General features: G+C 42.1%; 2 protein-coding genes across 3 annotated transcripts; one reads left to right on the top strand and one right to left on the bottom strand.

Moving 5' to 3' along the window:
• The first annotated feature begins 2,562 nt into the window (after positions 1-2,562).
• LOC133917444 (transcription factor SPEECHLESS-like) lies at positions 2,563-5,835 on the top strand. Its single transcript, XM_062361345.1, has 3 exons — positions 2,563-3,283; positions 3,926-4,549; positions 5,547-5,835. The coding sequence occupies exons 1-3, from the start codon at positions 2,846-2,848 to the stop codon at positions 5,610-5,612; spliced, it is 1,128 nt and encodes a 375-aa protein (XP_062217329.1). The 5' UTR covers positions 2,563-2,845; the 3' UTR covers positions 5,613-5,835.
• Positions 5,836-16,547: 10,712 nt separating this feature from the next.
• LOC133918744 (protein THYLAKOID RHODANESE-LIKE, chloroplastic) lies at positions 16,548-20,258 on the bottom strand. 2 transcript variants are annotated; one of them, XM_062362780.1, is made up of 10 exons: positions 19,496-20,258; positions 19,240-19,342; positions 19,084-19,149; positions 18,870-18,944; positions 18,717-18,791; positions 18,516-18,596; positions 17,417-17,524; positions 17,288-17,377; positions 17,017-17,193; positions 16,548-16,944 (listed from the first exon to the last, which is right to left on the bottom strand). In XM_062362780.1, the coding sequence occupies exons 1-10, from the start codon at positions 20,098-20,100 to the stop codon at positions 16,897-16,899; spliced, it is 1,428 nt and encodes a 475-aa protein (XP_062218764.1). In that variant the 5' UTR covers positions 20,101-20,258; the 3' UTR covers positions 16,548-16,896. The 2 variants fall into 2 exon arrangements, with proteins under 2 accessions (XP_062218764.1, XP_062218761.1); XM_062362777.1 differs by having other exon boundaries at positions 17,288-17,524; positions 19,496-20,257.
• Positions 20,259-22,958: the final 2,700 nt, after the last annotated feature.

Genomic DNA, 22,958 nt, shown 5'->3' with positions numbered 1-22,958 from the left:
ATATCAGTTATATATGATCAATTTGTATGTTCACAAAAGATATCAACAACAAATGATTAAAAAACTTGACTGCAATGTTCTAAACTTCACTTATTTTATATTGAAAGGAAGTATAGTAATAAATTGCAAAATTACTACTCCATTTGAATTAAAACATATAGTTTATTTTGAAAGTGCCTCAAAATATAGGGCGTGTAGGCGAACTTATTGACACACACTCTCTCTCTCTCTCTAACCCCGTCCGGTCGCCATAAGACCATGAGAGTAGCCCCTTTTTGCGTGAAGCTGTCTAGCTAGCCAGGGCCCAGGAGTACCACTCATGATTGGCCTCTCTCGTTATGCACAACACACGTACTACCAGCGTTGGACGCCCTTCTTCCCGACAGCCGCCGGCCATGGGCGGATCCCTAGAAATACAAGAGAATCTTCACGAGTAACGAGAAAGAAAGAGTCTAATCAAAATACAGGGCGGATCCCTAGATGGAGTCTGAAGAATCTTCACCGGTAGCGAGAGAGAAAACACAAGCGCAGAGGCAGAGACGATGTACGTCGCTGGCTCTCATTCACAAGGTTGATTCTCGCCGAGATCGATGATCCTGTCCATCCGTTCATGCATGCAGTACTAAACCCATCCATGAGTACCGGCCGACTATTTCGGGATCCACGTCACCGGCCGGTGCATTGAATGCCGCTGCCGGGGCAGCCAGCAGCGTTGCTCCGGGCGCCGCCGGCCGTGTACTGTTGTCCCATTCATACGGCCGGGCAGGCAGGGCCACGGGCACAGTTATTCTACAGGTACTACGCTCAGTGCCTGTCTTCTGCGATGCATGCATGGCCAACGACGTGACGCTACATGTTTGCAGTGTATGATGCCAAGGGAAATAAAGCTAGCAGATGTGGATTAATTAAGACTGCATATATGTGTAGCTGATACTTGATTGATACACTTCGTGTATTGCTCTACCTTGCAATGTTGTGTTTGGTCGGGTGTAGTAGTATCGAGCAAGCATGAAAGTGTTACCTAGCTACAATGCCACACACACATACTGTCATGGACAGTGGACCATGGGCCAGAAGACGGGCGGATGGTGGGCTGGGCGTATGGACCTCAGACCACTCGGCTGGGAGCAAAACAAAAAAGGAAGGATCGATCGCCAGCTGAGCCAAGATATCGCAGAACAAATGGAATAGTTCTCTTCCTCCTCCGGTCTTCTTCTTCTTCCCAGTATGCTGCTCTTCCCTTCCTAGTCTAGCTGCTCGTGGCACATGCATACCCACTTGAGATCGCATGTACTATCTCTGTTCGCTCTTACTATGAGATTTGTACACTACATGCAAAGACACTGTACCTTTTCCAACTTCTTTTCAGGTGTACAAGTCTCATTGTATATGTAGTGAAACCACTCTTAGCATCTATCTAATGTACGCTTACCAACCTTTACTTTTTATCCATTTCTGATTAATAATGGCTAAAGCTCTTGCGGACGTTTTTCTTGAACAAAGTGTGCGCTTTTACCAAAAAGAAAGAAAAAGTAGAAACTACTTTCGTAGACTCAAACCCATGACATCTCTCTCCCGATTTGTATAAGGAGCGAGAGTTATGTATAGGCCAATGTCATTGACAATTTTATGTATTTGGTGCCATTTTGGTCTAATCATGATGAAATTGGATTGCGACAAGGAGTGAATGATGATTTTAGTAGGAATTATTAGTTTTGTAGACCTTTCAATGAACTTGAGGTTTCCATATTCTCTAGCTACTTTACCTAATGTAGACTCACTTCTCTGTCGGCGCTTCTATCCAATTTGAAGTAGTGTTGTGTTACAATGTGTTGTGTAACCCGCAACCTCTAACTTCGCGTGAACCTTCCTTACCGTCTCACATGTCGTTCATTGCTGACCATTGTATGAAAATAATCTATATAAGATATACGCTCAAAACAAGTGGGACACTAATAGTACAGATGGTTCTAGTTTATAACCGTCTGTACTATTCCTTTTTGTATAAACGGTTTTAATTTGGAACTTTCTGTAACATTACTACCAATAGTACATACGGTTCTAATTTGAAACCATCTGTAAAAAAGGAACAGTACAGACGATTCTAAACTAGAACTGTCTGTACTATAGCATACTGTACAGACGGTTGTAGTTTGTAACCGTCTATACTATAGCGTCCGGCTTTGTTGCAATTGCTCGTTGCCATTTTCTCAAACGGTTCTAGTTTAGAACCGTCTGTGGTACCCTTTGTACAGACGGCTCTATAGACGGTCTGTACAGGGGTATCCCACTAAATGAATTCTATAATAGTGTACAATGCAAAACAGAACCTATCTAAATGGATGCCATCACAGATACAACCACCATCTCAAGTTAGATTTTCCTTAATACGGACTTAACTATGCCGGGTGATCGCTGTTGTAAGTTGAATGTTCACACAGTACTGATCCCACTTCCTCCATGTCTACCACATTAAAACCTGGCCTTCAGAGACATTTCTAGGTCCCATGAGATGAGATACACGAAGCATGGCCCCAGTTATGGTTAGGGCCGCCATATCTCTCAAACATGCTCCCAAGCTAGAGCTGTCTCTTCCCTTCTCTTTATATTTATGGCCCTTCGTCCCCTCACATGACTATACAAAGATCAGCAACAACGGTCTGCTCTTGTCTTTCTCTCTCTCTACTCTCACTTTTACGAGCCGAATGCTTAAAAGGAGCAAAAGATTCCTCTCATTTTTTGCAAACATTCTCTCCTATACCACTTCCTCTGTGATCAGATTCAGAGGCCATTTCGCGTGCTGCTAACTTTGCCGTGCACTGCACTTTTCCTGCCGCGTCCATCAATGGGGGACGGCCTGCGCGAGCTCTTGGTCGACGACCACTGCGAGCTCCGGCACGTGTCGGGCGCCGAGGACCTGTTCAGCATCCTCGACACGTGGGAGGAGTGCATGAACGGTGTCGTCGGTGGCGGCGGAGGTGGTGCTTCCGTGGCCGCGGCACCAGCGTTTAGCCAGAGCTGCACCGGGGGTGCTGACGCTGGCGCCGTGGGTGCTAGACCGACGGGGAACAGCCGGCGGCGCTCGGGCGATGAGGAGAAATACGGCAGCGGCAGCACCCCGGTGCAGAAGAAGCAGAAGGGTTCGGCGCCAGCACCAGATGCGGTCGCCGACGAGGGGGCAGCGAAGATGTCACACATCGCGGTGGAGCGCAACCGGAGGAAGCAGATGAACGAGCACCTCGCCGTCCTGCGTTCGCTCATGCCCTGCTTCTACGTCAAGAGGGTAAGACTTACCTAGCTACGACCCTACAGCATTCTCCTATGTATTCATGTCTTTTAATTTGCACTTGATTTGCTGATTATTTCAGCAAATCTCTACCCATTCATGATATTGCTTCTTTATCTTAGCTCTCGCTCTTCTGAACAAAATATGAATAATCTAACTGAAAAATACTACATTAACATTATTTTTCTTCTTCAAAATGAGACGCATGGGTATTAATTGTAGGTTTCCTTGGGCCTATTATATCACTCTGGTCCAGAGCTTGCCTTGCATGCATGTACCCTACGTCCCTACCGAGATAGCTTTTGGTGCACCATTGTAGATTTGTGGGTATAACACTATAACTACAATAGTTTACAAAGTACTTCACCGCTTCACCTGTGCACCCGAACCCCATGGTACCATTTTGTAGAATCTGCCCACAAGCACTGAAGTTAAGTGGCCAATACCAACTGTCTGTAACATGATGCTAGCTGCATTATATAGTGCTGCATGCAGAAGGTCAGCAACTAGCTTACCAAGCTACTATGTTACTATGTATATATGTACTCTTGTAAACAGCATTTTGAGAGAGAGAGAGAGAGAGAGAGAGAGAGAGAGCTTGTTAACTTGGTGATGACCGCATTCTTGATGGAAATGCAGGGAGACCAAGCGTCCATCATAGGAGGGGTGGTGGAGTACATCAAGGAGCTGCAGCAGGTACTGCGTTCGCTGGAGGCCAAGAAGCACCGCAAGGCGTACGCCGAGCAGGTGCTCAGCCCGCGCCCCGCGACGGTGACGGCGAGCCCGCGCCCGCTCATCAAATCGACACCGCCGCTCAGCCCACGGGTGGCGGTGCCAATAAGCCCCCGAACGCCAACCCCGGGCAGCCCGTACAAGCCCTGTGGCAGGGCCGGCGGCAGGCTCCTGCACCAGGTCGCGGCGGCCGCGGCCTACATGACGTCGCCGGCCATGACGCCGACGTCGTCGTCGTCATCCTATCCGCACGATCAGCAGCACTACTCGCCGCAGCCGTACCTGCCGACCCTGGATAGCATCGTGACCGAGCTCGCCGCGCACGCCGCCAGGCCCGCGGCGGTCGGGCTCCTCCTCCCGGACGTGAAGGTGGAGTTCGCGGGCCCGAACCTGGTGCTGAAGACAGTGTCGCGCCGCACGCCAGGGCAGGCGCTCAAGATCATCGCTGCGCTCGATAGCCTCTCGCTCGAGATCCTCCATGTCAGCGTCAGCACCGTCGACGACACCATGATGCACTCATTCACCATCAAGGTATTATACATAGCTACAACCCTACGTGCGTTTTCCAGTATTCACTTATGTTTATTTCGATCTAACCATACATCGTTAATGTGGACATATACAACGACAATCTAGTTAACACATGGATCTACTACTCCCTATATATGGTCACACACAGAGATCGTTTTTAATAATTATATTGATTTTTTTTAATATACCGCAATAGATATTAGTGGTTAGAGCTAGCTATGTCGATACCCAAAACAATGTATTTTTGTGACCCGGGGGAAGGGAGTAACATTAAAAAATGGACAAAAATGATAAGAAGGCTGCCAAAAAAAGCAGATGAGGCGACATGAAACTCAAGGTACAGTGTATTAAGCATGGAGCACGGGAGAAGAGCTAGTGTTCAATTAATACGGAGTACAGCAGGAATATCTATTAGGGTGTGTTCATTTCATGTGAGATCTTATATAGCCTACTATTCAAACTCCCCGGGAAACAAGCACTTGCATCATTGATCCAACCAGTGTTTCAAACCCAGCATATGCATGGGACATAAAATTTTAAAACTCGATCGAATCGATTATTGGTTTCATAAATGCCCTAGTGTATATAAGCTAGGTTCTACCATGGACATATCGACTGTAGAGTTCAAGTACACTGTACTATATGAGTGGTGCACATTGACCAGGTATACGTACACATATTCACTGTAGCAGACTATGGATGAGCAGATTGCAAAGCAGAGAAAGGGTGCAAGAGCTAGCCAGCTACAATGTTGAATCCCAGTGTCATACCTTGCCAATTATTCAGACTTCATGTATTCTCAGCTCTATAATCTAGCTAGTCATCCATCTATTTAAACATGTATATATATATATATATATATATATATATATATATATATATATATCAATTATGAATATATAGCTTGTAAATAGGTAGGATTGAAATGTCTATTGTCTTGGTGATCTGTCTGACCATGCATGCATGCATGCATGGGTTTCTTATTTTATCTACGCAGATTGGGATCGAGTGCGAGCTTAGCGCGGAGGAGCTCGTGAAGGAAATTCAGCAAACGTTCTTGTGACGCGAAGTAGCAAGCTGCACAGAGATATCAAACTGAACTGCATGCAAGCTCAAACCAGGAGCGGTAGTTTCGGTGCAACTGAGTCCAGCTGTGCAAGCTAGTTAAAGATCATTACTTATTTCGATCTGTAGCTATGTGGTACGTTAGGGATCGATGGTTGTTGTCTTCATTTCTAATGCCGAATAATCCCTTTCGATCTAGACCCACGTACATACTTCCCCTAAGAGAGAGAGAGAGAGAGAGAGAGAGAGAGAGAGAGAGAGAGAGAGAGAGAGAGAAATTGCATAGCCGAAAACTATAAGAAACTTATGTGTCTTCAATAAAACTTGAAATCCTTTGGCAAAAAAATTGACATGTCGAAAACGAAGAATTAGTGTTCTTTGGCCAAATTGGCTAGATCGATCATAATCCCACAACTTATTTACATTTACACTCCGTGTACTATAATAGACCACAACTTATTTCATGAATAATGTAGCTAAATCAAGCACAAAAAGCACAGCTTCGTCAGTCAGATGCCGTGGCTCGATCATTCAAACTTTTGAATAATAGTAGTGGCCCCTCAACGGAGAACAGGTTTCTGAATTTAGATATTTCAATATCATGATTCTTTTCTTCTTTCTGGATTTAAATTAAGTTTGGCTTATGAACTACAAGGCCCCGGTGCTTTTCTTGAACAATGGTTTCTCCACAAATAATGGATTAAAAAAAGAGAGAACACCTTATTGAATCATGATCCTAGATTCCTAGTCAGTATTGGCTTTTTTCCAGAATGGTGGCCCATTTAGGAAGAACGAATTATATTGCTACATAAAGATTCAATCGTTCTTGATTCACTTATGCAAAACTTCAGTAAAACGGGTAAGCATTTCAAAATGTCGGGTGCGGTTTAAATCACACAAAAGGGAAGGACTTATTCTCAACGAAAAAAGTGCTCACTGAACCAAAATCATGATCATAGGAAAATACTTTTTCCAACCGCATCAATTTTGTATCACAAAATCTACTAATTGATAAGCAAATTGTTGGTAATGCGTGCACGCCTTGTAAGAAGAAACGGAGGGAATAGTTTATTTATCATGAACAAAATACACATTTCAAGTCAAACAACTAGCTTATACACAAACTTATATCGGGCGCACAGTTTGCCGTCTAAATGTACAAGTCACTGTAGTTGCACTACTATCATACATATAGACGGGCCGAGTGTGACTGGGCTTCTTGTGATGAATATGGGCTCACGTCATGTCTAGGCGACGGCGTCAAAAGTGACTCGAAACAAGACGTACCAAAACAAATCTGCTCCGGCCTACCAGCCTTTAATTTGCTCCGACGGACCTAACCTTTCATAGTTAAACAATATATATATATTGACACTCGGTTGTTTCAATAAAAAATTGAGCTAAAGGTTTCTACACATAGAACTATGGATTAATTAGATCCATATCATTATAAATTTGCAAAAATAAAAAATACCATTATAAATTGACTATTTGTAACCATATCATTACAAATTTGGTTCTAGCACACCAATACCATTTTGTGCACCTGAACCATGTTCCAACAGCCACGTATTTTCGTATGATCTAAAATGCCCTGGAACGATTCATCTCCCTATTCTCCTCAATGGTCGTCTCCTGCGCACATGAACCCCAGCTCAATCCTCTTATCTCACATCGCCCTCTCCTCTACAGCGCAGCTTCCCTAGCGGCGGCCCACTCATCAACGGCCGGCACCAGCAAGGATGTCCCAGAGCAAGATTAGGGGCAATCCATTGAAGGTGACGTCAACATCGAGTTTTTCTAGGAATGACGAAAGCGACCTCCCCTTTATGGATTGCCCGAGCTATGGGATTCCTATCGTGAAGCTAAAGAGCAAGCAGTCTTATACATATAGAAGAGTGTTTTTCAAGTGTGAGAATAATATCCCGGTTAGTTTTTGGAATTTCGGTTGAAATTAGAGTTTGTTTGTTGTGCCTTTTTGTGAATTAGGAGTTTGATTTTTGTTGTCCCCAAGAACGACCTGAGTTGTGGTTTCTTCAAGTGGAAGAAGGAGTACAAGAGCTATCTGCGCTGATTGAACCAACCCTTGAACAAGATGGAAGAAGAAAATGGAATGTTGAAGGAAATTGGTGCACTGCAAGATGAAATTATGTAGCTAAAGCAACTGACATATGAGCTGAAGCAACTGACATGTGAGATGAAGCAATTTGTGGCATCAAAGGGTTCTGTACATGTGAGATGGAGTGCTTGTGTTGGTTGTGTGTTTGGAGTGATTGTCGCACTTCTGTGCAAGTGAATCATGTAAACTTCTGATGAACTTGAGTTCATGTGCAATTGTATTTCTTATGAACCTAAGTTCTTGCACTTCTGTTGTTGCAATGTCTTCCTTATGAAGATGAATTATTGAACTTTTGTTGTTGCAATGTGGTTAGCTAAGTAAGGACATATGACAGAACATGTAAGCTTATTGAATGGAACATGTAAGCTTGCAGGTGACAAAACATGATCAAAATACCAGGTTCAACATAACATCAGGTTCAACATGCAGATCCATATAGGTTCCAGCCATAAGCCGTATATGACTATATAGATCCAAATAGGTTCATACGTGTTCCAACCATAAGTATTACATGACCATACAAATTTCTTCATGAACAAAAAGCAGCTTGATTCAATTCACATGGACAACCATTATGATAGCCTCCTAACAACTCTAGAAGGTGGTGCACTAGAGGTAGCTTGATCCTTCTGCTTTTTTGTGCCTTTTTCTTCTTCTTGAGTGTCATTTTCTTCTTAGGAGTCATTTTCTTCTTGGGTGTGCTTTCCTTCTTTGGTGTACTGGTTGGATCTCCATCTTATATGTTCCTACAAATAGGTTAGACAATTATAATTTCATCTAAGCAAACAAGTTAGGCAGGGGATATGGTTTGTGCAAAGTGGAATGCACCTCTTCCTGGGTGTTGGTTGTGTTGAAGATTGTCCCTCATCTGGTGCTTCTGCTAACTTGCAAGTCTTCTGAAAGTGACCAAAACCACCACATCTATGGCATCTCATGCTTCTTGTCCCTAGTTCAGGAGCCCGCCTTATCCTCTGAACTCTAGGCCTCCCTCTAGCTCTTTTCTGCTTGGGTGGATACACTTTGAAGCCAAGATCAATATGAGGCTACTGAGACCAATTTGGCATTGGTGCAATTATACCAGCATATGCAGCTCTGAACTTTCTCACAAAGTAGTATTCATGGACAAAGTTAGAGATTTCAATACCTCTGTTAGAGCATATACATGCAAGTGCATGGTTGCATCATTTTCTAGTTATTTGCTAATGCATGCAGGAACATCTATGATTTGCTAGGTCCATTGTGTGCCTTCTAGTTATATTGTCAGCATCAACTAGTGTGATCTCTAAAAAATAATCATCACTCCTTGAACTTCACAACTTTCAGGCAATTGCTTGCTTTGTTCAGCTCCTTTGATACACTAGGCAATATGCCCCCTTTCTTCATCAGTCTTCCAATCCTCCTCTTTAGACATATTTTCTCCATGATCATTTCCCTTAGAGAATCCACCAGTTCATGCAGATGCTTGTTAAAACTCTCAGAAACATTGTTTGTAAGGTAGTCACATTTGCTAGCTTCTGAGAACCCACATCTGTACCATTGAGTGATGTCTCTGCAGATATTCAATATCATCTGGAGTAGCATTATAAATTTGCTCCGTGTGCCATATAAACCTATTGTCTTTGTAACTCCTGGCAGTTGGATACAAGTGCTAAGTAAAGATATGACCATGATATTTCTTTATAAAATTCTCATACAGATACCTCATGCACTCTCTACGCTCAGCTTCAGGAAACACAGCTTCAACAACATTTTCCAGTCCTTTACAAGCATCACTAGAAATAACTAAACCTGTATGAGAACCTACAACTCTTTACAACTACTGCATGAACTAAGACCAGTTCTCATTTGTCTCTGAGTCAAAAATAGCATATGCTACATAGAACAACTAGTTGTATCCATCTACAGATGTGGCTGATGCTAACTAGCCAGTATATTCACCATGCAACATTGTTGAATCTACTTCTATTTATGGTCTACAATCAGCTAAAAAGCTATCTACACATGCTTTAAGAGCAACAAATATCCTCTTGAAACACATCTTCTTACCTAACTTCTACAATTCAATCTCCATTATTGTACCAAAAGACCTCTTCTCAATCTCAGATTTCCAGTTGAGCAACAGTTGAAAGCTCTCTTCATACTTCCCAAGAATCTCATCAAGTGTCAGCCTCATCACTACCCATGCCTTAGAATATTTCAACTTGATCTCATATTATTCTTCTAATTTCTCCTTTGCTGCCTTTGGGCCCTTAATTGGGTTCTTCTTTATATAGTCTTGAACCTTATCTGCTACCCACCCTTGAGTAGCCATCTTCCCCTCATTTAGCTTCTAGTATAACAATCATGTTCAAATGAAAGAAGCTTTATGTGCACATGAAAACAAATGAAAATTACACCGCACCTATAAATGAGCATTCAAAGGTTCTCAAATAATCTGAAATTATCTTTGCGCTCATTTTGAAGCCTAGGAAACCATTCTGTGCAGATATGGCAATAAATCTTGTGGGATTTGTCTTCAAATTAGCAAACTCAAAATCTCTTTTAATGGCATAGTATATGATTGCTTTTCTAAATGTTAATATGTCAGGAAACAAAGCATTCTTTTCAATGTTTGGGTTCTCTGGATCATGCAGGATATTTATATCCTCTAAGTCTACATCATTTATCAATGCCTCAGGTGATTGTGCACTGCTTTTCTAAATGTTAATATGTCAGGAAACAAAGCATTCTTTTCAATGTTTGGGTTCTCTGGATCATGCAGGATATTTATATCCTCTAAGTCTACATCATTTATCAATGCCTCAGGTGATTGTGCACTACCAGTTGGTTCACCAGGCTGGACATGTTCATCAGGATGAACGGGCTCAAATGGTTCTACAGTTGGTTCAGAAATATTTAAGTGCTCATCATTCACACATACATACTCCTCAGCAATGTCAAATATATCAGGATCTGGAATATCTGCTTCTGTGGTTGTAGGTTCTTCATAATCTGTTGCTTTGGATGCAAACGCTCCCTAGCCTGTCTGAGGCTGTGAACTATCATACTGAGAAGACTGATCCACAAGTGAAAAAGAAGGAGCATGCTAGCTAGGTGGTGAAGGGCATGCCTCACTAAAGAGTTCTTCAGGTGGTAGGACTTGGCGACTAGGTGTTGGTGGCACAACAGATAAAGGTATTAAGGAATTAAACTTATATTCAACAAACTTGTCTATACTAAACAAGCCTACAGCAAGATCCACACACATCTCATCTTTTAACATTTCATGCAATTCTACCATTTGAGATTGATCTACTCGTCTCACATCCTCACCCAATATCTTATTAAAAAACCACACTACTGTATTATGATCCTTTCCCCATTTCAACTCAGTTTGTAAGCTTTTCATGAGTAAATCTAGTGAAAAAGATTAGGTTTCCATGATCTATTTCAAAGACTGGCCCTTGTTATACACACTCATACCATGTGAATCACAGTTGACACAAATGTTTCAACCTTACGGACTACCATGAAGAATGACCTACTAACAAATCAAAAAATTAAACCAATTCAGTCTCATTCAGGGACAACTACTAGACCATTCCATCATTTTCTACCAATATGTGGGCGGATCTGCATCATATTCACAAGGTAAGGGAGGGGTCTACCTCATTCCAGAGTCGTCCATCTCCTACAACTACCGTGAGCAGCTCCGTGTGGGCCTTAGGCTCCCATTACTGGTTGTGTCGATGCCTCATGGTCGTCTCTGCTGCCAACCTGAGCTAAGATTAGGGTTTGTCAGCTACGAGCAAAGAGCTATAGCAGGAACCACTTGATCGAGTCGGACTCGAGGCTACCAAAAAGGCTTGGGCCAGAGGGCATTTTGGACCATACAAAAATATGCGGCTGTTGGAACGTGGCTTGGGTGTACAAAATGGTATTGATATGGTAGAACCAAATTTGCCAGGGCATGATTACAAATAGCTAGCATTTTTCAATTCCTACAAATTTGTAATGACATAGATCTAATTAACCCTAGAACAATATATGCTATTAAGAAATGTTGCAAATCATCTATTAAAAATCCTTATTGGGGAAATTTCAACATGATGACATCCAAAACTTTATACGCAGCCACTAAAGCATCCCATATGACCAACCAGTATGCATGCATTTTAAAACCACCAATTGGCACAGCAAGTTACCTATATTGATGGTCTCCTTTCGATCCTGTTAGAAACACAAATAGGCATAAGACTTTACCATCAAAAAATATCTTCTATTATAAAAGAATGAAATTGTTGTTGACAGTTCTGAAGGCCATTGAGAAGTGAGACAAGTCAAATATGCAACTCAGAATACAGGAGCTTGGTTATAACTATCACTACATGAAAAAAACCTTAAAAATGACGGATCATAATCGATATAGATTTGTCACCTCTAATACGTCACTGATGATCAGTCATAAGTAACGAATAAGGACCCGTCATCAATAAAATTATTGATGATGGGTCAAAACTTCACCCGTCACTAATAATTGTAATAAGTGACGACTCATAACTGTGACTCGTCACTTATTAGAAGCTATAACTGACGAATCACAGTTATGATTCGTCACTTATGATTAATGAAATTTTTTCACGTTTTTAGGACACGAAAAAAATCAAAAAAAAATCACCTGAGCCAGCCCAACTCAGGGCTATCACCACTCGCCACGTGTTCCTTATTATTTTTCGAGCTATTTTCATAGTGTGCGTTCCGTGAGAATCAAACTCGTGATATACCCTCACGCTTGTAGCAACCTTACCACCTCACTCTCGTGTGTATTATGAAGAAGTAGTATATTTTATCCTTTTGACATTTTTGTTGAAGGTAATAAGTGATGAGTCATAACTGTTATCCCTCATTTATGACTTAGTGACATATCACATTTATGACCCATCAATAATGTTCATTGTAAAATAGACACACAAAACAGTTGACTCGAAGTGCTTTCGGTTAAACGGGCATAACTTCTGCATATGTACTCTAATTTTGACATTTTTTGACTCTACGGACATCTACAGGAAACGTTACATCCGTTTCTCCCCTACTTTATCGGGTTTGGTAAATTTTAAGGCCAAAAGTGGCTTGAAAGATTAAGTTCTCCCCAAAAGTTTCTGCACCGTTTTCAAAACATGCATTTGTGTCCATAGAAGGCTTCCTTTATATCAAACTTGAGCAGAAATATACAATGAGTCATATTCTAGTGTTGCTAAGGTGAGAAAAAAATAAGAGAAACATAAAATAAAAATAAAAATAAAAATATTTGTGAATACATTACTATAAATCAAATTATTTTAAAGTGATATTTGCTTTTACCATTTTACTACACATTTTATGGTTTACATATAAATGTAAATTTTACTGTTGGATATAAGAAATATACATTGTTCGACAACTATTATATAGTTATTATTTTTAATTAATATAGTAGCAAGATTTATAATTGATACGTAAAAAATTTGAAGAGTTGATGAGCTCTAATGTTATATCAAACTGATTGACTAATTAAGATTTTTTTATCTATTCTGTTTTATCAAACTAGTCATTAGTGATGGGTCAACAATTGACCTATCACAGATAAGTTAGTCATTAGTGATATGTCATAACTTGATCTGTCACTTATGAATAATTTAAGATGACATGTCACTAATGATGAGTTATAAGTGACGGGTCAAAACTTGACCATCACTTATAACATAAGCGGTGATTCATATTACAACCTGTCACTAATTTCATATTTTCTTTGTCTATTTTTCAAGTAGTGTAGCTGAATAACACAATATCGGACCAAAAAACTGCTGCTCAGTATCAATCTGCAACGTAGATCATACGTGATGTGTAAGAAAACTAAGGCACTCCTGGAGACAAGAAAAACACACCAACTGTCACAGCTGAACTATCTGAACTATCTTGCAAGCATGTTTACTTTTTTTTGGAAAAGGGTGTTTTATTAACTTTTATTGTTACTCAAACTAATATAACCGTATAAGAGTTTATCCTTAGCTTCCGCATAACTATGATACACACAGCCATGATCTAACAAACATTAATCCGGTACATAAGACCTACATAAAATAAAAGTCTAACAAGAAGGAATTACATATCCTCAATTGAGGTTATTCTGCTTAGGCTTGGATGCGCAGTCTAAACTGCCATCCAAACTAGATAAAGAGCTCCTTGGCTACCCGTTCTAGTCGAGTACATATCATAATAACAATCTCGTGATTCTGCTGATGTAGTACATACTATGTATGGAGCTAGTGTGTACAAGTAAAATAACATGTAAAGAAGAATAAAAGCTCCTCTTGTTAAAGATAATATCATCCCTGCATAGCTATAGAGACCAACAAAATATGGTCGTTGCCGCCAGTATGTAGCCTTTCAATTTTTTACTAAGACCCCGAAGCCAATTTTTAAATATTTTTTGAACACTTCGAGGTTGGTAAAGATTTAATACTACCTGAACTATTAGCCATGCAGATCATACTAAATGGCAATCAAAGAAGATGTGCTTAATTATCTCAGGTTTATGACAAAAGCAACATTTCTTATCACCAACCTATTGTTTTTTTATTAGGTTATCCTTTGTCAAGAGAACACTCTTGCATATACCGAAGGAAAATCTTAATTTTTAATGGTATTTTCAATTTCCATATTTAACTATTTTGGATTGGTTCTTGTCCTTGCACTAGGGCCATGTACATGGAACTAACCGTAGACCTTCTGGTTTGGTTTAAGCTCCATTTAAACGCATCTCGGTCTCTCGTCAAGGTGATGCTGGTGAGGCGTGTTGTCAAAACATTCAACAACAAATTTTGAGCTAGTCAGGTCCTGTTGAAGAAGATATTTATGGAAAAATACTTCATTGTGTTAACTACTGAGACTTGCTTATTTCGCACAATGTTAAATAATAAAGGAAATCGGTCTCGTAGCAAGGAATTACCTAATCAAATGTCCTCATTGAAGAATAAAAAGTAAGCATGCAGGATGGTTTAGATAGTTCACCTGTTACAGAGCATATTGAACATTCAACGGTCACAAAAATTTTGATCAACAAAAAAGCATTACATTGAGACCTTATAATTCATAGAATAGTTATTTTACACTATTCTACACCCCATCCATCTTGCCACATTAGTCCCCTAGCCTAGCCCACTTGTGAGTAACCAAAGCGCGTCACGTGGCACGCAGCTACTCCCAAACCGCCCACGTGCCAAGATCCCCCACCCGCCACATGTCCCCGTCCATACGCAACTATTGACTATTGGAGGCCTGACTAGTTACTGAGAATTAATAAAAAAAACTACTAAGAATACTTAATAAACTATTGATACTACTAGTAATTACTGATAAATATTGACGCTACTAGCACAAACTACTGAGTAATATTTACTATGACTTGAAACTACTTAACAACTACTGACACTACTGAACAAACTGCATAACACAAACTAATAACACTACCAAACAACTACTGATACTACTGGCAACTACTAACAAATTACTGACACTACTAACAAAAACTACTGACACTACTGGACAAACTACTAATACTACTAGCAGCTATTGACATAAACTACTGAATAATTTTACTATCACTTGAAACTATTGAATATTGAACTACTGATAATTACTGACACAACTGAAAATTTTCTGATAACTTAAAACTACTAAACACATAGTGACAAGATTAGAATAAAACTACTAACAACTACTAAAACATTTAAACCATAGTAGTTTTTTACTACTAAGCACTACTGAACTACTAAATAAAAACCAATGAGCACTACTGAACTACTAAACTATTAATATTAAATACTATTGAGCAACTTCAGAACTCCTACCGCTAAACTACTGGACATGTGGCGTGTGGGCACAGGAGCGAGCAGACACATAGGGGCGTGTGGCATACACACAGGGCGAGCGGCGTGGGCGGTAGGGATGCATGATGTACGAGCGTGCGGGGCGCATGACAGGAACTGCACAGACACGTGGCGCAGGGACACATGCGCGTGGGTCGGGTGCTTGGGTGCACAGACCTGATAGTTGGGCCGGTTAGGTGGGACCGTGCGTGAGGGTTGGCTGGACTGTGTTAGACCGGGTTGTAAAATAAGGTGTAAAATATCACATATATATATATATATAATTATATAATAAAATGACACATATCACCCCAAAAAAGATCGCCAAAGTCGAGCCCGTCCTCCTCAGCCCTCCGCCCGATTGCGTCACCGGAGGCCATGAAGACGAAGACGGTCCGCCGCCGGGGCCCCAATACGCCCGGTGCTATTTCTACGCAGAGCACCTGCCCGCGACCGTCGGCAGCAGGAAGACGAGCGAAGTAAATGAATTCGAGTGAAAATTATCAAAACCCAGAACGGTTAGTAAATGAATTTGGGTGGTGACGTGGAACAAATAATTAGTGCGCCCACTTTCCTTAATCCACCCAACGAAGGGGCCACGAGACCATTAACAGTCTTAGTCCCATATTGCTAAGCGAAACTTGGGTAGAGGAGATATGTTTTTCCTAGAAGTACCAAAGATTGGGAAGACGAAATATTGTACATGCACATAATCCTTTGTATTGACTCCTAAGTCCTAATGCATCATCCAATTAAAAGCATTTCCAAACATTATTTAGAACTTGTAAAACAGTTGTGCATAGACAGATAAACGTCATTCAAATAATCTGTTGCCGCGTACTTCTATTAGTTTGAGAATTGCATGCAAAGAGTAAATTGCCTAATTATATGGTTTCGCTGTAAAGTTTGAATTCCGACACTAACAAACTTCACAACTAAAGCCGTCTCCAGCTTCTACCTTCTTCATCCTGAACAAAGTACACATCTACAGAATTACAGGCCAAACATATCGGGTACTATAGCACTTGAACTCTCAGGGCTAGTAATTCCACATTTACAAGTACCAAAACGAAGGGAAACCAAAATAAAATAAGCACACGTCGATCATTGGATAATACATTTTATATTTACTGCTAGAAAACTTGCCCCAGTGACCAAGAACCGCACTGTCACAGACTAATAGTACATCATACACCTTTCCTGAGACGCCGGTTACAATTGAACAACTCAATAACTTAATTTCATCTAGATCCGGTTTCTTGTATATTCATGCCTAATTAAGGTGTTGACGGCGAAGGGGAGGACGGTGGCTTGAGATCCGGATACTGCACGCAGACGAAGAATGATGAGCATGGCCTGATGCGTCAGGTACAAATGGCAATAGAGTTTCAACTTACATTTGGGTAAGGTGACAGAGGTCTGGGGCTGGCAGGAGGTGACTCTGTGCTGGCCTCTGCTACCGGCGCAGAGTTAACAGCCGCCGGGGCTTCAGTCGCTGTGCTCTCGGCCTTTGCCTCGACTTCAGCCTCCTCAGACGGTGGCGATGGGGGTGATGGCGGTTTGAGATCTGGGTACTGCATGGCATTGTCAAGTGCAAAGTGATGAGCATAGCATCAGATGTCAGGCTCACTTATGTAAATGGCAATCAAGTATCAGGTTTGCACTGACATTTGTATAAGGTGATAGAGGTGTGGGCGTCGCAGGAGACGATTCTGTGGTGGCTTCTGCTGCTGGTGCGGCAGTTGCTGTGGCAGCAGCAGGAGCTGCCTCTGCTGGTGCAGCGGTTGTAGCAGGAGTTGCCTCTGCTGGTGCAACTGGTGCTGTGGCAACAGCTGGAGCTGCAGCTGCTAGTGCTGGTTGACTATTAGCATCACCAGAAGAAGGTAGCAGAGCCTGCCCGATTTCCTGCAGATGAGGGGGGACTTTGCTGAATAACCAACATTTGGTATGAAGTTTTCAAAACACATTTACTATGGAAACAATGTAGGTTCAAGTTCATAGTTTCAAACACAAGAATATTGTTGGAATTTCACAAGGAACAGTTCAATTGCCACAGGAATTTCTAGGAGCACTGAGAAGTGAGGACACAGCATATGGTAAATTACTTCAAGGAAATATTGCAAATAATAGGGTAAAACATTTACTGGCAACCTAAAATGTTGAACGCCATATAGAATTTGCTGATATTACTAGACCATTTTTTGTAAAACCATATGCATCTTGCTCTCTAGACCAATAGGAATGCATCATATTTGGTCCTACCATATCTAACCTAACAATACACATAGCTGGAAGTACAGGTGGAACCCATTGAGATCTGAACAGGTTTTGATTGGTCTATTGGAAAACATCGAAGTATAGACAAATTTTAATTGATCATTTTTTCATTCAGTGGAAAATCGTGGATTTTCTCTTCAACAAAGCAATGATATAAAGGTTTCTACACATAAGACAACGCTAATCAAAACTGGTGCAAATAATTCATAAATCCTAAACGAGAAAACCTCTATATATAGTGCCAGGTAAAACTGCATATACAGCCACTGAAGTGCTCAGGGTAACCCATGAGCTATGGATTTCAAATCCACTAGCAGGCAAGCAAGGTCTCTAACCAAGATAATCAGTTAAAGAATCTAACCGCTAATAAGACATTAGCTCATACATCATCCAGAAAAGAACTTAGGACCTAATCTCTAGATAGAATGATTCTATGAAAATGATTTTAGTTTGTACTCTGCAGAATTCATTTTCAGTTATATGCCTGATAGGCTCTCAAGTAATCTTTAGATGACTCATTCATGCATAGCCATACACTCTTGGAGAAGTGAGCAGGATATATGTAAGCAATATAGCATTTGAGTATTAACAACAAATATTGTAGAAGATGGCTAGCTACCTTTATTTCATCAAGAAGGTCCTTCGGAGCAACCTTGTTGTTAAGGAACTCTTCAATCTGTTTAAGGGTCTTCTTTCGATCCTGTGAGCAGCACAAACAGGCATAAGAGTTTATCGTCGAAAAAAGTCTTCTATTCTAAGGAACAAAGTTACTTTCGACAGCTCTGAGGTCTATTAAGATAAGAGAGAAAGAAATATGCACCTCGGCATACAGGAGTTTGGTTATCACTAGCTGAACAATAGCAGCTGACCCTAAAAACTGTAGCACAGTCTCAATCTGCAGGATGGATCATACATGATGTGTAAGAAACGGAAGCAACTACTGAAGAAATGAAAAACTTTCAAGTGTTACGACCTCTGTGTAGGCAAGTGCTCCCAAACCAGTAGCTGCAGCAAGACCAATTGTCACAGGTAAACCATCTGAACCATCCTGCAAGTTTATTCAGCAGATTCAGAATTCAACAGCCATAGAGATAACAATAAACAAAGATTCATTGAGACCTTATAACTCAGCCTATATAGATTTCAAACAGAGACAAGAAGAGCAAAAGGTCAAGATGATAACTCACCCCAAATAGCTCACCAAAGTCGAAACTAAATCCCTTTTTAGGAGCTTTCCATGGAAGATTACTGCTCTGCAGTGCAACACTAGCAAATGGTGACATTTTGTTGAGTGAATATAACGTTATTTAGCAGTAAACATAATCCATGTGAAGTGTAAATACCACCCATCCTCGACTTCCTTCTGCGCCATCCTTTACTGCAAATGCAGCTTTGTAACCATTGGCTGTGACAAGCTCAGCAACCAGTTCGGAGTTCCCATCAAACCTGGTTCCACAATATTAATGTAAATGCTAGGAAAGGGAAAGTAAAATTGGTCATTTTAGTTTGTGATATGAACTCATACAGTGGACTATCAGAAGTAACCAAAGAAAAAAATCAAGCACATTGCAGTTACGAAGTAAAATTTGAGGTCCTCACTTGTCAAGGATGATCAACGTGGTGTTATCCGGGTCCTTGAACCTCAGCGCCAGCTTCTTCAAGAAGCCGTTCTTGTCCTCGCCGTTGTATGGCACGGCCACCGCCTTCTTCTTGGCGTCACGGATGTCCGGCGCGCCGGCCTCCCGGGCTTCCTTGAGCGGCCTTATGTCAACGAGCTGCGCGTCCGGCTCCTCGAGCAGCCGCTGGTAGGCCGCCCTCGCGGACACGACGGCGTAGGGCTTGGAGGCGCCGCCCCCGAGAACCCGCGAGAGCACCAGCGGCAGCGCGACCGCGGCGACCCCCGCGGCGGCGAGGAGTGGGTTCTGGGCGACGAGGTCGACGAGACCGTCGAGGCCGAGGTCCGGGAGCGAGAACCCGTCCCCGCCGCCGCTACCGGAGTCGGTGGACAGACGCAGCGTCTCCTCGTAGGACGGCAAGGCGAGCGCAGCGCCCGTGCCGGCGGCGCCGTGCGCGAGGCCGAGCGCGCCAGAGAGGCGCGCGAGGCCCCCGTTCCTTGGCGGCCGCGACGCAGCCTCCCTTCGCCTCTGAGCACGCGGGGGAGGAGTCAGCGGAGTGGGCGCGGCGGAGGAGAGGATGACGGCCATGGCATAACGGTGGTGGCCTCCTCCGGCGACGTCGGCGGGAAGCGGAGGCGCGGGGTTTACGAGCGGGGTCACTCCAGGCGGCTAGCCAGCGGCACGGGGCAGCCGCACCATGGGGAGATGAGGAGGTGGTGAGCTGGGGGGCTGAGGCCAGTGGGAGAGCGCCACGTGGATAAAGAGATCAGAGGCGGTGGTCGTGTGAGCGAGAGGCCCTGGATCTCTCTGATCGCCATCGGTCGCTTTTCGGTAGGGTGGAGTGCAGTACGCGACGGCACTGTGTGGTACGTGCGTAGTACATTCGCTCCGGCGGTGGTGCTCGCCGGCTGCTGTCGAGGAGAGCGAGCTCACCGTCATCGCACCGTCCATGCTCATGGGAAAATAAAAGTACACTGCTCTTGCCGTATTGGATACTGTCCAATACGGTAACAACCGAGTAAACTGAAATTATGGCACCGTCCATGCTCATAAAAAATATAACTTTGCAAACTGAACTTATTTTTTTAAAAAAATGTTTATTTGAAATCAAATAGAACTATAGTATTATAAAAACTAGAACCTTTCGACTTAATTTCACTAATATTTCTTAACTTTCACATTGACACTTCTGGTTTGATGGAGTATTATTTTTTTATTTGTTCGTAGCGTATTCTTACCGATTTTTACTGTCAGTTTAAAAACTAACAGTGATATCAATTATAAACCGATAACGATGATATGTAACAACAATCTCATTTTGTACATCTTTTTTATGGAATATGGTGGTTCAAACAAATTGCAAATGAAACGTTTCGTTTAAAAGATATGTTCCGGTACGTGTGGTTTTCCCGTAGCACTTCTTATTTGCTCATGTATATTCCTTTTTATTAATTGTCTTTTTAGCACATGCAACGTTAATTAAATTGCCCATGTTTCAATCAAAGAGCGTTAGCAGGTGAATGCAGCGGCGAAGCTAGCGTCGGAGAGAGAGGGGTGCGTAGCTCTTTACTGTTCATCGGAGCTACAGTAATTTACTGTTCATCGAAGCTAATTTTAGTAGTATTTTCAAATAGGAGGGAGTGCATATGCACCCACACATCCTAACCTAGCTTCGCCCCTGGGTGAATGAAGTCTTTCTCAGGCAATTCTAGAGTCTGATATTGTACTTCGGTTATTCAATATCTATGGCAAGGGAAAAAAACAGAGGCAATCATCTTTCTTCATCATACAAGAGGCATTGGAAGAGGCAAACAAGCTTTCTAAGGTCATTGTGAAGCATATTAGAGAGAGCAGAATTTGGTAGCGTACGAGCTCGACCAATAAGCGAAACATCTATGTCATAGTATATTATGGCGTGGTCGGTCGCTGGCGTGTGTCGAGCACTTAGTTACTCACGATTGTAATTCAACTTAGAGTAGTTAATAAAGTGTCCTTTTTATGCGCAAAAAAAATTGCCCATGTAATCCTCTACTGTTAAAAAAGGTTTTAAATGTTAACTCAGATTAAACTGTCAGGTTGAGTTGGGGACCTCCAACCCAAAACTTCAAAAAGCTTCAACTAAAAATCATCAACTTCAATTCAAGAAATTATGATTTTTTTTTTTAACTCAACCTGACTATGGCGCAAGCGAAGTACTCTGCAACTAGACCCACGCATGCCTAAAGGCAGACGCATCACAGTTCTTGTTGCATGAAATCAACGTTCTCGTGTTCCTTTGTCGTGTGCGTAGATGCCTGGTTTGTCGGAAAGATGCGAGAAAGTGAGTAGTAACCTGGAGCAATGTAACCGAATGTTCCGCAGACAAGACGCCGACTCCGATTCACTCAACTTGGCAAGGATCTGAGCGAGCCCAGAGTTGGCGATCTTGGTGCAGTCCAGAAATTATGTTGCTGCACTGGACGGCAAGGTGGATGATCGGCCGTGTGAAATCGTAGTGTATGTAGCTGAGGCCTCTCGCGACGTCGATGGCAATGCTCAGCGTCATGCGCCAGTCCACGCGCTTGCGGCGCCGATGCAGCCACCAATCCAGGGTCCCGTTCTCCATGTACTCGTAGATGAGCCCCTTCGTGTCATCGCTGGAGATGCAGCAGAGCAAGGTAATGATATTACCTCTGCCTTGAACTCCTTGTCGAGGTCCGTGTCGGGCTTCCGGGCGTTGCCAATCTTCTTCACAACCACCGTCGAGTGGCCAGCCAGCATCGTCGCCACCTTGTCCTCCTGCCCTGCAGCTGCTGAGGTGGATGCGTGAAAGGGAAAGGCAACTTTATATGTTTTTGAGAAACCGAGTGAACATTTGGATTGATTCATATGTGATGAGTGATTAATAAGTTTATGTAAATTTGATTTGACAATTTTTAGATTGTTTGATCATGTATATGTATTGCAATGATAATCATGATTAATTAAAGTTGGAAAGAAATGGAGTTAGAAGTTTTGTCTATGTCCCAGAAAATTTACACATGTTGAAAGGTCTGATACAAAAAAGGTTATGCATGGTAGATGATTCGACGATGAGGCATTAAGCACGCCAAATTGTTCTAGGGGTGGAGCTCAGAAGATCAGTATATCGGATGGTCCGGTGATGTACCCTTATGAACGTTGGACTAATTCTTGTAGAGAAAAAGTTTAAAGGAAATCAAGTTTTGAACACCAAATGATTCGGCGATAGAAGTATTGAACGTTGTATGTTTTGTCGAAGCAATTCTTACAGAGAGGTTACAAGATTGTTAGTCCGGAGGAGTTACATACGTCGGATGGTCCGACGATTAGAAATGTGCACGCTAGAGAATATGCTATAGTATTTATTACAGAGAGGTTGCAAAAGTTCTGGTTTGATAGTTTGCACACGTCGGATGGTCTGACGCTTAGGAGGTGTGCATGCCGGA

This window comes from Phragmites australis, chromosome 5 (genome assembly GCF_958298935.1).
Source record: "Phragmites australis chromosome 5, lpPhrAust1.1, whole genome shotgun sequence".
NCBI lineage: Eukaryota > Viridiplantae > Streptophyta > Magnoliopsida > Poales > Poaceae > Phragmites > Phragmites australis.
Note: the sequence above shows the minus strand (reverse complement) of the source record. Positions and strands in the feature narration are given on the sequence as shown.